General features: G+C 45.0%; 1 protein-coding gene across 2 annotated transcripts; it reads left to right on the top strand.

Moving 5' to 3' along the window:
* The first annotated feature begins 3,217 nt into the window (after window positions 1-3,217).
* LOC121572434 (mothers against decapentaplegic homolog 4-like) lies at window positions 3,218-12,957 on the top strand. 2 transcript variants are annotated; one of them, XM_041884506.2, is made up of 11 exons: window positions 3,218-3,704; window positions 5,084-5,324; window positions 9,285-9,459; window positions 9,615-9,686; window positions 10,175-10,351; window positions 10,475-10,678; window positions 10,780-10,881; window positions 10,968-11,024; window positions 11,165-11,348; window positions 11,527-11,834; window positions 11,984-12,957. In XM_041884506.2, exons 2-11 carry the CDS (start codon window positions 5,088-5,090, stop codon window positions 12,202-12,204), a joined length of 1,737 nt encoding a protein of 578 aa, XP_041740440.1. In that variant the 5' UTR covers window positions 3,218-3,704; window positions 5,084-5,087; the 3' UTR covers window positions 12,205-12,957. The 2 variants fall into 2 exon arrangements, with proteins under 2 accessions (XP_041740440.1, XP_041740441.1); XM_041884507.2 differs by having other exon boundaries at window positions 9,615-9,638.
* The last annotated feature ends 273 nt before the right edge of the window (window positions 12,958-13,230 follow it).

The following is a 13,230-nucleotide window of genomic DNA, read 5'->3' on the forward strand; positions in this document are numbered from 1 at the left end:
AGCTAGCTCAGGGGTTAGGAGTTAAGGTTAGGAGTTAGGTTAAAAGGTTAGGGTTAGCTAAAAAAAAAAAGGGTTTGGGGTTAGCTAACATGCTAAGCAGTTGCAAAGTAGCTGAAAAGTAGTAAGTAGTTGCAAATTAGCTGAAATTGTCCGTGATGAGACTCCAACAACTAACGTGTAGGTTGCTAGACTTTCTTGTTATACGCCCACCCAGACCAACCACCCCTCCTGTTGTATTTGCCTTAAGTAACTTTCTAGTTTATGTAACCATACCAAACCAAACGTAATATATCATACTAATTTGAGTGTCCCGGATTTACATGTACTATGTTACATCTAGTCTATAAAACCAGTCTGGATAATGAGGGGGTTGTTGTTGGTTTAAATCTTAAACGCATTCATAAAGCTCCTGTGGTGCCCTTTGCATGCATGGTCATAAAGCCTGGTTGCTCCCACTTGAGAGGTATTATAACTGTTAACCAAAGGTGTTATTCCTCAGCCAGATGGAGCTCGTACATTGCATGGCGAATAAAAAGTATTCTATCTGGAACAGTGAAATAACATTTTTCTCGACACAATCTGAGGTTAAACATAGACCTCGTCATAATCATTGTACTGCGCTGGGGTAACAAGTAACAACATTTAAAGTCACGGACACACTTGTAGCGTTTGCCGGCAGTGTACTTGGCAGGGAGTTGGCTACTTAGAACCTTTTGAACAGAGTGCAGGCTGTAATTTGTAAACCGAGAGCAAACTCCACTGTACATTTAGAAACGGGCAAAAATGTCGGCAGTCAGACACCTACCTAGATTTGTTTAAGGAGAAAACACATCGCACCGAATGACGGTCTGCCTTACCTAAAACGTTGGTAAACCTGACTACGGACATTTTCGTTTGAATCCCTTTACGACAAAATTGCAGTCATAGTGCAGTATAACTGCAGTATGCTGCAATTACTGCGTCCAAAATACCAGTCGACAGCAGTTACTGCACTTTTACTGCAGTTTCAAAAAATTCAATATTTTTTGTAAGGGTCGGGTTTGCAATTTACAGCACTCTGTTCTGATGTGCTAAGTACTCTCGGCCGGCAAACACTACTGCTGAGTCCGTGCCTTTAGTAATGCCATCCCAATGGGCACAGACGTCAGTTCAGCGTCTAGTTTTGATTTACATTTGGTTGAGTTGTCAACTAACGTGAATGCAACGTGAAATGCAAATACAATCAGTTTCACTTTGATTCAACGTCATCACATACATTTTTGGGGGTTGAAATGGAGTGGAAACAACGTTGATTCAACCAGTTTGTGCCCAGTGGGATGGCTCCTGTGCAAATTCCTGCCAATTAACAGTCAACCAAAACTTGCCAGTGGCTAACTATGGCCCAGTCCTTTTTATGGTTTTTGAGAGTAGCCTACTGGAGAGTGGTGGTCTCTGGATGTATAATGTCCTGAAACCACTTGTGTCTGCTGCATAGCATTTGTCAGACCAAGTAACGTTTGATGAGTGACTGCTGTGGTAGAAGAAATGGGCTTGTTAAGGTATGGTTCCATCTAGTGGTTATATTAATGGTGGTTTGGTGTTCAGAATGAAAGTTCAGAGCTCGACTTGTCAGTTTAAGCAGCCACACAATAACCACAACAACTGTCTGTGCACTTACTGCAGTTATTTTTTAAATCTGATATTGCTCAGAATAAACATGGATTCAAATACTAGTACTTTGGCTATCAGTCCTAAAAACAGACACCCGAGGGCAGGGCATCCTCATCATGAGACCATAAGCCCGAATCATGTCCGCTACATTCACCCCCCCCTTGTACCTCCTCCCCACGTCAGGTGCCATTGTAACGGGCAGGATCTAAACCCTTGTCTCCCATGGGAGAAACTAACATTCGTGTAGCTCAGTTGGTAGAGCATGGCGTTTGCAACGTCAGGGTTGTGGGTTCGATTCCCACGGGGGGCCAGTATGAAAAAATGTATGCACTCACTAACTGTAAATCGCTCTGGATAAGAGCATATGCTAAATGACGTAAATGTAAATTAGACTAAGAGGAGATTCCTTTTGGGCTGAGGGTGACACTGATTTTGAAGTCGCAGGCAGGGCTACCTCATTACTAGACCATGACCCTGACTCATGTCCACTACATAGACATTTTGTACACATACATGTTGGTTGGTGTAATACCGGTAAAAATCAATAAAGATTAAAACAAATTGGATTGGTGACATCAGAGACTCTGACCATGAAGGGTATTGCCTGGGTCACACACATCAGCTGGGCCAAAACATGTAACCCCCTCAAGGAAGGCCCCAGCGATAATTGATAAGCGAACCCTGATTAACAAGACCAGTGCTCTAACCCTGCTCCTCTTCTAGGCGCTGCCCGTGTTGCCAACTCCTCAGTAAGGAAAGTAGCTATTGGCTGTCCTAAAAGTCGCTAGAAGTCGCTGAATGACGTTATCACCTAATTTGCATAATTGGCAATGTGCACGTAATTGTGAAAGCACAAACGTGGTACTGCCAGAACTCGCCACTAGAGAGCAGCAACAGACCATAAAATGCAGAGCCATTGATATACAGAAAACAAACACCTACAGGTGATGGGTCCATACCTACGACATCTGTCTATACTGCCATCTGACAGTTGCCCTCCAGCGGCCGTCAATAACAAGTCCTTTGTAACCTGGAATCAGGTAGAGGATTTAGGACAACACCGCACGATTTGACGGACAGACAGCACATCATTGAAATTCGCAAGAGTACTGTTCCCGTACCACCTCTGGGTAGATGAGAAAACCATATGGGTTTGTTGGGAATACAGGGTGGCAGGTATCCTAGCGGTTAGAGAGGCGAGCCAGCAACTGGAAAAATGTTAATCTTTTATATGTGTCTTTTTGGAGGGGTTGGGTTAAAAGCGGAAATCAAATTTCGTTTGCGTAATTGACCTATAAAGTGATCTTAATCTTAATAATTGCTATGAGTGTCGGCGGAGTGTACCATCGAGTCCCTATCAGTCGATTGTTGAAACATGTCCATTCGTTAATGCCTACCTTGTACCTATGTTTGTCCTGTGTAACTGCGTTTTTTTCTTTGGGTGCTGCAATCAGTAGTTTTAGTGAAACACTTAATTCTACACACATTTGTTCGGTGCTGCAATCCGTAGTGTTTGTTAAAAACTTCATTCTACACACGGTTGTTTAGCAATCGGGAAACGGCGTCCAGAGTTTGGTCACACAGGCACTTCGTTTTTTCTACACAGAGAGGAGATCCACTGGAGTTGGTTGGACGAGCGGGTAGCGAGAATGGGCGGAGTAATCTCACCGGCGCCACCTTAAAAAAAAAAACAGCCGCACAGACCTGTCAATCAACAAGCAACCCAGACAGACATCAGCCCGGGGTGGCTGACTGTGAGCTGTGAGAGAGCAGCGTCATAGTTGGCCGAGAGCCCCACCGTCTGGAATGAAACGGGCGCAGCGATTGGCTCGACTTTTTGCCCGAGACAACTCTTTCTACCCCCTTTTGTTATTGCAAGCAAACTAGAGAAGAGCAGAGGGAGCAGCAGGATGAACGAAGGGAGCGAGAGAGGCTGATAGACTGATAACAGTCGAGACAGACAGCTCCACAGAGAGAGGGGTAAAGGGGGAAATACATTTGGAATACTGCTTCAGATCTCCCTCTACTTATTTGTCCAGTTCTCCTGTTGATTTGTAAGTAAACTACATTTTGGTATTGATTATTCCCATAGGGATTTTGTAGCTGACCAAACCAGTCTGAGTCACATGGATTGTTGACAGACCTATAGCCTACAGTTAGGTCAGCATAGTGAGACAGACAGACAGCAAAGTACTGTGTACACTGTAGCCTACACATAACGTTGCTTTGCTTGTAGAGGTGATTATATTTTTGCACCAGTAGGCCTACATGCTTTTGTAAACATGTAAACAAGTTACTTTTTACATCCAAAATGCTCTTACAATTTCTTCAGTGGAGCATTTCTGTTTATTATACTTTATTACAGTTATTATCTTTATCAAAATGGGTTGTTATATAGCCTACTTTAGGAAATCACACATTTTCTGCATTATAGTTTTTTTCTGACTAGTTGTGCAAAGCAAAACAAGCTCTACTTCACCACTAGTATGACACACGGAGGGATATTTGTAAACAAAATATGGCACCCTCAGACGCTCTTATCCAGAGTGACTTACAACAGCAATTAGGGTTAAGTGCCTTGCTGAAGGGCACATCGACAGATTTTTCACCTGGTCGGCTTGGGGATTCGATCCAGTGACCTTTCGTTTACTGGCCCAATGCTCTTAACTGCTAGGCTACATGCCCTACACTTCACATGCATCATAAGAATGTCAATTTTCTTTAGGTTAATGTAATGAGGCGGCAGGTAGCTTAGTGGGTAAGAGCGTTGTGCCAGTAACCGAAAGGTCGCTGGTTCTAATCCCCGAGCCGACTAGGTGAAAAATCTGTCGATGTGCCCTTAAGCAAGGCACTTAACCCTAATTGCTCATGTAAGTCGCTCTGGATAAGAGCGTCTGCTAAATGACTAAAATGTAAATGTAATGTATTTTCAGATAAGCAGTAAATACCTATTTAACCATAAAGTACTTTTGGCCTACTCAATTCTGTGTTTACATGGCCTGCTTTGTATCTTCTGCTCTGTAAAAGCCCCACACGTGTTGTGTTGTTAATATTGGTAAAGTTGTTATTGGATTGTTATAGGGACCTTGGTTGCTGATAGCCTATGACTTGAACCTTGACCTAAAGTGGTCCTCTGTAGCTCAGCTGGTAGAGCACGGCGCTTGTAACGCCAAGGTAGTGGGTTCGATCCCCGGGACCACCCATACACAAGAAATGTATGCACGCATGACTGTAAGTCGCTTTGGATAAAAGCATCTGCTAAATGGCATATTATTATTATTATTATTATTATTATAAAGTACCATCTCAGCTTCAGACTTCAGTGTTGTGTCAGTGATCAAACAACAATCAAATCAATTTATAAATCAATTGTATTTGGTTGCTTCATCATAATGGTCTCTCACCTCCCCCTCTACAACCCCCCTCAACCCAGGGAGATGTCAGTGAACCCCCCCAACAGCAACGATGCCTGTCTGAGCATCGTGCACAGCCTCATGTGCCACCGACAGGGCGGTGAGAACGAGGGCTTTGCCAAGCGTGCCATAGAGAGCCTGGTGAAGAAGCTGAAGGAGAAGAAGGATGAGCTGGACTCGCTCATCACCGCCATCACCACCAACGGAGTTCATCCCAGCAAGTGTGTCACTATCCAGAGGACGCTTGATGGACGCCTGCAGGTAGACTACTGTTATGTTGGGTTGAATGAGGCCTAGGCCAGTACAGTATCACTGATTATAGAGGGACTGTAGAGGGACTATCGAGGGACTGTTTATGAAATCAGTGGATCTCATTAATTAATTATTCACTGATGAATTGTTATTGGTGGTATGGCACAAAGACGCTGTCAACTCATTGACCAATAGCTGGTTGCTTTTGATGACTGACTAATACACCTTTCAAACCAATATGTTTTGCCGCCAACTTTAGCATGTCGCCAACTTTTTGCAGACTTTTCTTTATATCTGCAAGGTACTGCCAGCAACAAAGCCTGTACTTGTATTTATGCCAGTCATTATTGCGGTAATACACTACATAACCAAAAGTATGTGGACACCTGCTTATCGAACATCTCATTCCAAAATCATGGTCATTAATATGGAGTTGGTCCCCCCTTTGCTGCTATAACAGCCTCCACTCTTCTGGGAAGGCTTTCAACTAGATGTTGGAACATTGCTGCGGGGACTTACTTCCATTCAGCCTCGAGCATTAGTGAGGTCGGGCACTGATGTTGGGCTATTAGGCCTGGCTCGCAGTCGGCGTTCCAATTCATCCCAAAGGTGTTAGACGGGGTTGAGGTCAGGGCTCTGTGCAGGCCAGTCAAGTTCTTCCACACCGATTTCGACAAACCATTTCTGTATGGACCTCGCTTTGTGCACGGGTGCATTGTCATGCTGAAACAGGAAAGGGCCTTCCCCAAACTGTTACCACAAAGTTGGGAGCACAGAACCGTCTAGAATGTCATTGTATGCTGTAGAATTAAGATTACCCTTCACTGGAACTAAGGGGCCTAGCCCGAACCATGAATAACAGCCCCAGACCATCATTCCTCCTCCACCAAACTTTACCGTTGGCACTATGCAACGGCTGGCCGTTGTTGCGCCTAGACGTTTCCACTTCACAATAACAGCACTTACAGTTGACCGGGACAGCTCTAGGAGGGCAGACTTGTTGGAAAGGTGCCACGTTGAAAAGTCACTGAGTTCTTCAGTAAGGGCATTCTACTGCCAATGTTTGTCTATAGAGATTGCATGGCTGTGTGCTCGATTTTATACACCTGTCAGCAACGGGTGTGGCTGAAATAGCCGAACACTAATTTTAAGGGGTGTCCACATACTTTTGTATATATAGTGTATGTTTTAATTGTCCCGCCAACCCCTCAGTAAACATCCCTTATCATCTTACCGGTTTTGACACGCATTAAATCATGAACATTCTATTGTTGTTCTCTGACATCAAACTTGTCCTTGTCATTATGAAAAAGTATAAACAAAACAGGAGTCTGCATGCAGCAACCAAATAGCAACGTTACCTGCTCTTATTTTTTGCACCAAAAAACCCATCCATTAAAACATGTATTGAGGATATGTAAATCTAGCAAGCCAGGCACCTAAAAGCAACTTTCTAGACAATGTTTTGGTTTGTTGCTAGCTTTTTAGCTAGCTAACGTAGCTAGCTAGCTATCATTCTGGCTAGCCAGCTCATATAATTTATGGTGTCCACCCACTCTTTGGTGATGAAATTCACTTCCTTATGTTATAAAATACATTTTACCAAGACAAATATGATTATTCATGTTCTGAATCGTTCAGTGGGGTCTTTCTCTAACATATCATTAACAGTAACCTAATACATCCGATAATAAGCACTGAGCTATGTTGACATAGCGGTGCATGTTTCTCGTAACAACTTTTGAGGATTTTACATTTTGTGGTGGTCGTCGCAAAAAGCAAAGTTATCATGACACGAGCTGAATTAAATGTAAAAGGCTTTGAAAATAAAAAGCTTGGTGCTCCAGTGCTCCGTTGACATTTCACAGAGAAACGCTTGTTTTTGCAAAAATTCTGTGTTTCTATGTCAAACGGTTTTGTTATATTTCAGTCTTCTGTGATGTATATAAAGTGTAATATTGTGATGCAAACTCAAAACTGAATACATTTCAACTCTATATCTGACATGGTACAGGTGTCTTCATTTTTAAAAAGCCCATACTATGTGTGCGCATCCTGGTGTGAGAGCATTTCATATTATTCTGTATCTAAATCCGGGACACTCCATTTAGTATGATATGTTACGTTTCATATGGTATGTATTAATTTGTGGATGTCCATCAGCCATTCCCTATGATATGTTACGAATTACAATTCGTATGATATGTTGTGAATTTGCAAAATGTACAATATGTTCTGAATTTGCAAAACGTATGATATGTTACGAATTCTACCTAAGTGGCTAACATTAGCTAGGCTAGGGGTTAGGGTTAATGTTAGGGTTAAGTTTAGGGGAAGGGTTAGCTAACATGCTATGTAGTTGTAAAGTAGAATTAGTTGAAGTAGTTGAACAGTTGCTAATTAGCTAAGTTGTCCTTGATGAGATTCGAACTCAACAAGTGAATCATTCAACACATGAGTTACTTACACACTTCAGGGAGGAGAAACAGGAGAAAAAAGTCAAGGGGTTTAGGTCTCCCTATAGGCTAACTTCTAGAGAATGAACGTAGCATCGAATACGTAGAAGTGTAACCCACGAGTTGCTTACAGAGAGAGTGAGGGAATGAGAGAGAAGGAGACAGAGGGAGTTCCCCTCCCCCAGCTCTTGCAAGGGACAGAGAGGGAGGGAGTATTGGAGGGGTAGTGCCGGTTGTTTTGTCTGAGACACAGGAAAGGGGCAGGGTTAAGTTAAGCCTGTCTGTCTCTGGTGTGTGTGTGCGTGTGTGTCTGTTTGTGTCTGGAGTTTTTCAGTGTTAAAGTTTGTGGAAGTATATTTGTAATCTCGTACATACATTATTTTGTGTGTGTGTGTGAGAGTGTGATAATGAGAGAGAGAGATAGAGAGCGAGAGAGGGAGAAAGATGAAAAGTGTGTATTATTGTATGCATATTTTGACATACATCAGCTGTTTCTACATTTGAGATTGCCTGTGGATATGCGGCTGTTAGTGAAACATGTATTAATGTGGTGTGTGAGAACTAGATATGAGAATGAGTGTGTACTGTATTATTCTCTGTTCAGGACTGTAGGCTGTGTGTGTGTGTGTGTTTGTCAGTCTGCTGGCTGTAATTGGGCTGGCACTCTGCCAGCTCTGACTCTTTGTCTGTGGAAGGTCACTTGGGTGGGAGTTTTCAAGAAGCACGAATAATAGAAAAGAAAAGAAGTTAAAAGTTTACAGAGTCCATTCTGCTTTTCTCTTTCTTTTAGTGCAGAAAGGGTATGTTGATCCCAAAATACTGATCTCTCTCTGGCTGACACACACACACACACACACACACACACTCAGCAAAGGTGAGACATGATGCCATTCCTCTCCAGCTCAGCTTGTTGAGTTAACCCTATACCAGCTCTCTCTTTTGTCACACTCACAATCTTCCTCAATAGCAAATACTCAGACCAACTCAGACCCACTTGAGGACATTCAGCACAATACAAGGACAGAGTAACATTGGTTCCACAAGAACCTGGGAATAAGCCTGAAACACCATTGATGACTCGGATAGTCACTATTTGTGCTATTCAGCTCTGTCTGAGATGTTTTAATGGCTCCAAGGCTATTCCTCCCCCACCCAGAGTGTGTGCCTGGAGAGTGTGTGTGTCTGTGAGTGTGTTTAACATTGATGTAAATTTCCATTCATGACCTGTTTCCTCGACCACTCCCTGTCTACCAACTCCCTCTTGCTCTCCTCCTTCTCCCTCTCCCATCTTTTCTCTGAGTTTCTTTCCTTTTTTCCCTCCACTTAGATTCCCCACAGTTCCACTCGCTCCATCATCAAATTTCAACCCCATCATAGCCCCCATACTCTCCCCCGTTACCTTTCCGAGACCCACCATCCTACTGTAAATAATCACCCTGAAAGCCCTGAATGGATGTTGGAAAGGAAGACCTCCATGCCCTCATTCTCCATTGTCTCTCCTCTCTCCCTCCAGGTAGCTGGGAGGAAAGGGTTCCCCCATGTGATCTACGCTAGGCTCTGGCGCTGGCCAGACCTCCACAAGAATGAACTGAAGCATGTCAAGTTCTGCCAGTTCGCCTTTGACCTCAAGTATGACAACGTGTGTGTCAACCCCTACCACTATGAGAGAGTGGTATCGCCAGGCATCGGTGCGTCTGTTCACAATTTAACTTCCTCTAAGGAAACAGAAGCACAAATGGGGAAAGAGAATATGAAGTTGTTAACAGGCTCTTTGGGTCATAGGCTTTTTCAGAACTACCGTGCTGTTTCTAACTTTGTTTCCCTTTTTGTCCCTCTCCTCAAGTTGGTCTCAGCATTCAAAATGCAGGTGAGGAGGAAAACACTATTTTCAGCATCGTCAAACATCATCAAAATGGTAATAAGCAATAGCGAGTCATTATAACAAATCCGTTTTTATCACATTTCCCAAAGTGCACAGGAAATACTACTGTTTTGATACAGATATACTGTAGATGTGCTCTTGGCAATCTGACGTAAAATATGGAATGCAGAGCTTCCAAACCAGCCAGATTCATACCTGTCTGAGCTAGTCTACACTACAAGTAGGACACCTAAATCAAACTGCAACAAGGTGTCACAGGCTGCATGACAGGGCAAAAATCACTCCCACATAGAGGCAACAATTTGATCTAAAATGTATCCATTCATGAATCAAAAATCTAATAATAACATGACATGATTCATGCCTGATTTCTGCCTCTCTCTCTCTCTCTCTTGCTCTCTGTTTCTCTCTCGGTTTTTCTCCCTCCATCTCCCTCCCTCCCTCCCTCCCTCTCTCTCTCTCCCTCCCACTCCCACTCTCTCTCTCTCTCTTCCCCCTCCCTTCATTACATGGTCCTCCAGGTCGGCTGATCAAAGAGGAGTACATCCATGACTGTTTTGAGATGGACCTCCCCTCCAGGATGCCCCCCCAGCCCGAGCGCTACAACCAGCCCCTCCCCCCTCTGCAGATGCCCCCTGAGTCGCCCCGCGCCCCATCCTCCGTCACCCTCTACCCCAGCATGCCTCTCTCTCCGCAAGGTGAGATAGACTAAAGCTGAACCTGGTAATAAGAAGTACTACCGTACAAGCATTTCAGCTGGAAAGAACTAGACTCTTCTGCTTTCATGTCTAACTCTATCCCTTACAATCTCCCTCCTCCAGTGAGCAGCTCCATGATGGGGCCCATGTCTGGGTGCCACGGCGAGGGCTTGCTCCAGATCGCCTCTCCCCAGAGCCAGGGCATGCCCCAGACGCCGCCCCCCACCACCCCCACACATGAACCACCCCCCCTGCCCCGTACCCCTCACAGCCAGAGTGACTACAGCAGCAGCTCCAAACACACACAGACACAGAGCTCTTATCACAGTGAGTTACTAACAAACCATGTTGGCAGTGTCACAGAGATGGTGTCAATTCCATGGTGTCAGTTTCAACTATGTCTGTTCTCTTCCTTCACAATCTTCCAGCGACCTGGACAGGCACCAGCACGGCCTCCTATACCCCTGTAGGACCCCAGCAGAATGGGCGAGGCCACCAGCAACCACCACTGCACCACCCCAACCACTTCTGTATGTCAATCACATGTCAATCAATCTTTCTGTCAGAAATGCAGGACTGGTACTATATGTATTTGCTCATTCATTTATTTTAAAAGGGTCTCAGCAACATCACAGCGCACCCGCCTTTCCTCAGCCAGTCTCCAACCATCCAGGTACACACACAGCGTACACCCCACAGCGTACAACTCACCCCATCCACCACCAATGTACGGTACCCACATGAGGGACACATGACAGCCATTTTGCAGTATTTCATATTATATTTCATGTTGTGTGTGCTGTGTGTTACCAGGTCCAGAGTTCTGGTGCTCCATCTCCTACTTTGAGATGGACATCCAGGTGGGGGAGATGTTCAAGGTCCTGGCTAACTGCCCCGTGGTGACAGTGGACGGATACGTGGACCCCTCGGGGGGCGACCGCTTCTGTCTGGGCCAGCTCAGCAACGTGCACCGCACCGACGCCAGCGAGAGAGCCAGGTCTATTAGCGTGCCCCTAATATACCCACCTAGTCTAACTGCTAGCTATTGGAGAACTTTGTTGGGGTGCAGAAAACACCGGGCGAACATGTATTTATTGCCTGTATAGCAATAAATACAATCCCCTGTGTCTGTGTTTTTCTCTTCACCAGTGTGAACTACTATCTCCGTTTCCCAGGTTGCACATTGGGAAGGGGGTGCAGTTGGAGTGTCGTGGTGAGGGGGATGTGTGGATGCGTTGCCTTAGCGACCATGCAGTGTTCGTACAGAGCTACTACCTGGACCGGGAGGCGGGGCGAGCCCCGGGAGACGCAGTTCACAAGATCTACCCCGGGGCCTACATGAAAGTGTTTGACCTGCGTCAGTGCCACAGGCAGATGCAGCAGCAGGCAGCCACGGCACAGGCTGCAGCAGCAGCTCAGGCTGCAGCAGTGGCAGGCAACATCCCAGGGCCTGGCAGTGTGGGGGGAATCGCCCCGGCAGTCAGTGAGTACCTCTGTCCTCTCTCACTCTCTTTTTCTTTCTTTCTTTCTCTCTCTCTCTCTCTCTCTCTCTCTCTCTCTCTCTCTCTCTCTCTCTCTCTCTCTCTCTCTCTCTCTCTCGCTTAATCAGTCAGTAAATCTCTCTTCTCTCAGGTCTGTCGGCAGCAGCCGGGATAGGTGTGGATGACCTGCGGCGACTGTGTATCCTGCGGCTCAGCTTTGTGAAGGGCTGGGGGCCCGACTACCCCCGGCAGAGCATCAAGCACACCCCCTGCTGGGTGGAGGTCCACCTGCACCGCGCCCTGCAGCTGCTGGATGAGGTGCTGCACACCATGCCTCTGGCCGACCTAGGAGGACACGGACATGTCAACTAAGCAATGTGGGTGTGTGTGAGAGAGAGGTGGCGGTGTCTCAGTTGCTCGGTTTGGATGATAACAGCCCTTCATGAACACTACAGTACGTTTTGGATTGAATACCTTTTTTCCTCGCCACCTGAAAAGAAGACTGTAGGCTTTAATAGAAACTTGTATCGAACTTCTATCAAAAAGGTATTTTCATGGTTTTATATATTTTCCTGTTTGAATCGCCAGATTTTCCTGAAGCAGTTTAGGCTGCAAAATGTACTTGCTCAACAGCCAATCTTTTCACAGAGACTGGAACTTGCACTAAAGGCATCAATGCTTTCTAGTAGTGGTAGAGACTGTAAGGGATGGACTGTGTCACAACAATGGAAACTGGCCTCGCACCGCCAATGACCTGGTAATCTGCCTGGATAAAAACACTTTGGGAACTGTTCAGAAAGTCAGAATGATAGCACATGTGCTGCAGTGGATTCTCACTTAAGCAGTGTTGGAATGATGCCTTGATTACAGGGCAGCAGACTCAGACAGGTATATTGCATCTGGAGAATGCTGCTGTCCTTTAACTGCCTTCAGTAGGGTCTGTTTGTTCTTAAGGGAGAAATTGAAATAATAGTCGCCACAATCTCCATCAACCTTTTCTCTTATCAGTCTTTTTCATCAACCTGCATCATGTGACTCAGTTATATTTATAGTGAACAAAAATATAAACGCAATATGTTAAGTGTTGGTCCCATGTTTCATGAGGTGAAATAAAAGATCCCAGAAATATTCCATATGCACAAAAAGCTTATTTCTCTCTAATTTGTGCACAAATTTGTTTACATCCCTGTTAGTGGGGATTTTAGCCTTTGTCAAGATAATCCATCCACCTGACAGGTGTGGCATATCAAGAAGCTGATTAAACTGCATGATCATTACACAGGTGCAACTTCTGACTTCTGCTAGGGACAATGAAAGGACACTCTAAAATGTGCAGTTTTGTAACGAAACACAATGCCACAGATGTCTGAAGTTTTGATGGAGCGTGCAATTGTCATG

The sequence above is a fragment of the Coregonus clupeaformis genome, unplaced genomic scaffold (genome assembly GCF_020615455.1).
Source record: "Coregonus clupeaformis isolate EN_2021a unplaced genomic scaffold, ASM2061545v1 scaf0306, whole genome shotgun sequence".
In the NCBI taxonomy this organism is placed as follows: domain Eukaryota; kingdom Metazoa; phylum Chordata; class Actinopteri; order Salmoniformes; family Salmonidae; genus Coregonus; species Coregonus clupeaformis.

What these genes read in the sequence shown, in the direction of transcription:
- LOC121572434 (XM_041884506.2), top strand. Translation starts at nt 5,088, where the DNA reads ATGTCAGTGAACCCCCCCAACAGCAACGATGCCTGTCTGAGCATCGTG. An exon ending in CGTCAAACATCATCAAAATG is followed by an intron (nt 9,687 to 10,174) that starts GTAATAAGCAAT and finishes ATGGTCCTCCAG; the next exon opens with GTCGGCTGATCAAAGAGGAG. An exon ending in GCCAGTCTCCAACCATCCAG is followed by an intron (nt 11,025 to 11,164) that starts GTACACACACAG and finishes GTGTGTTACCAG; the next exon opens with GTCCAGAGTTCTGGTGCTCC.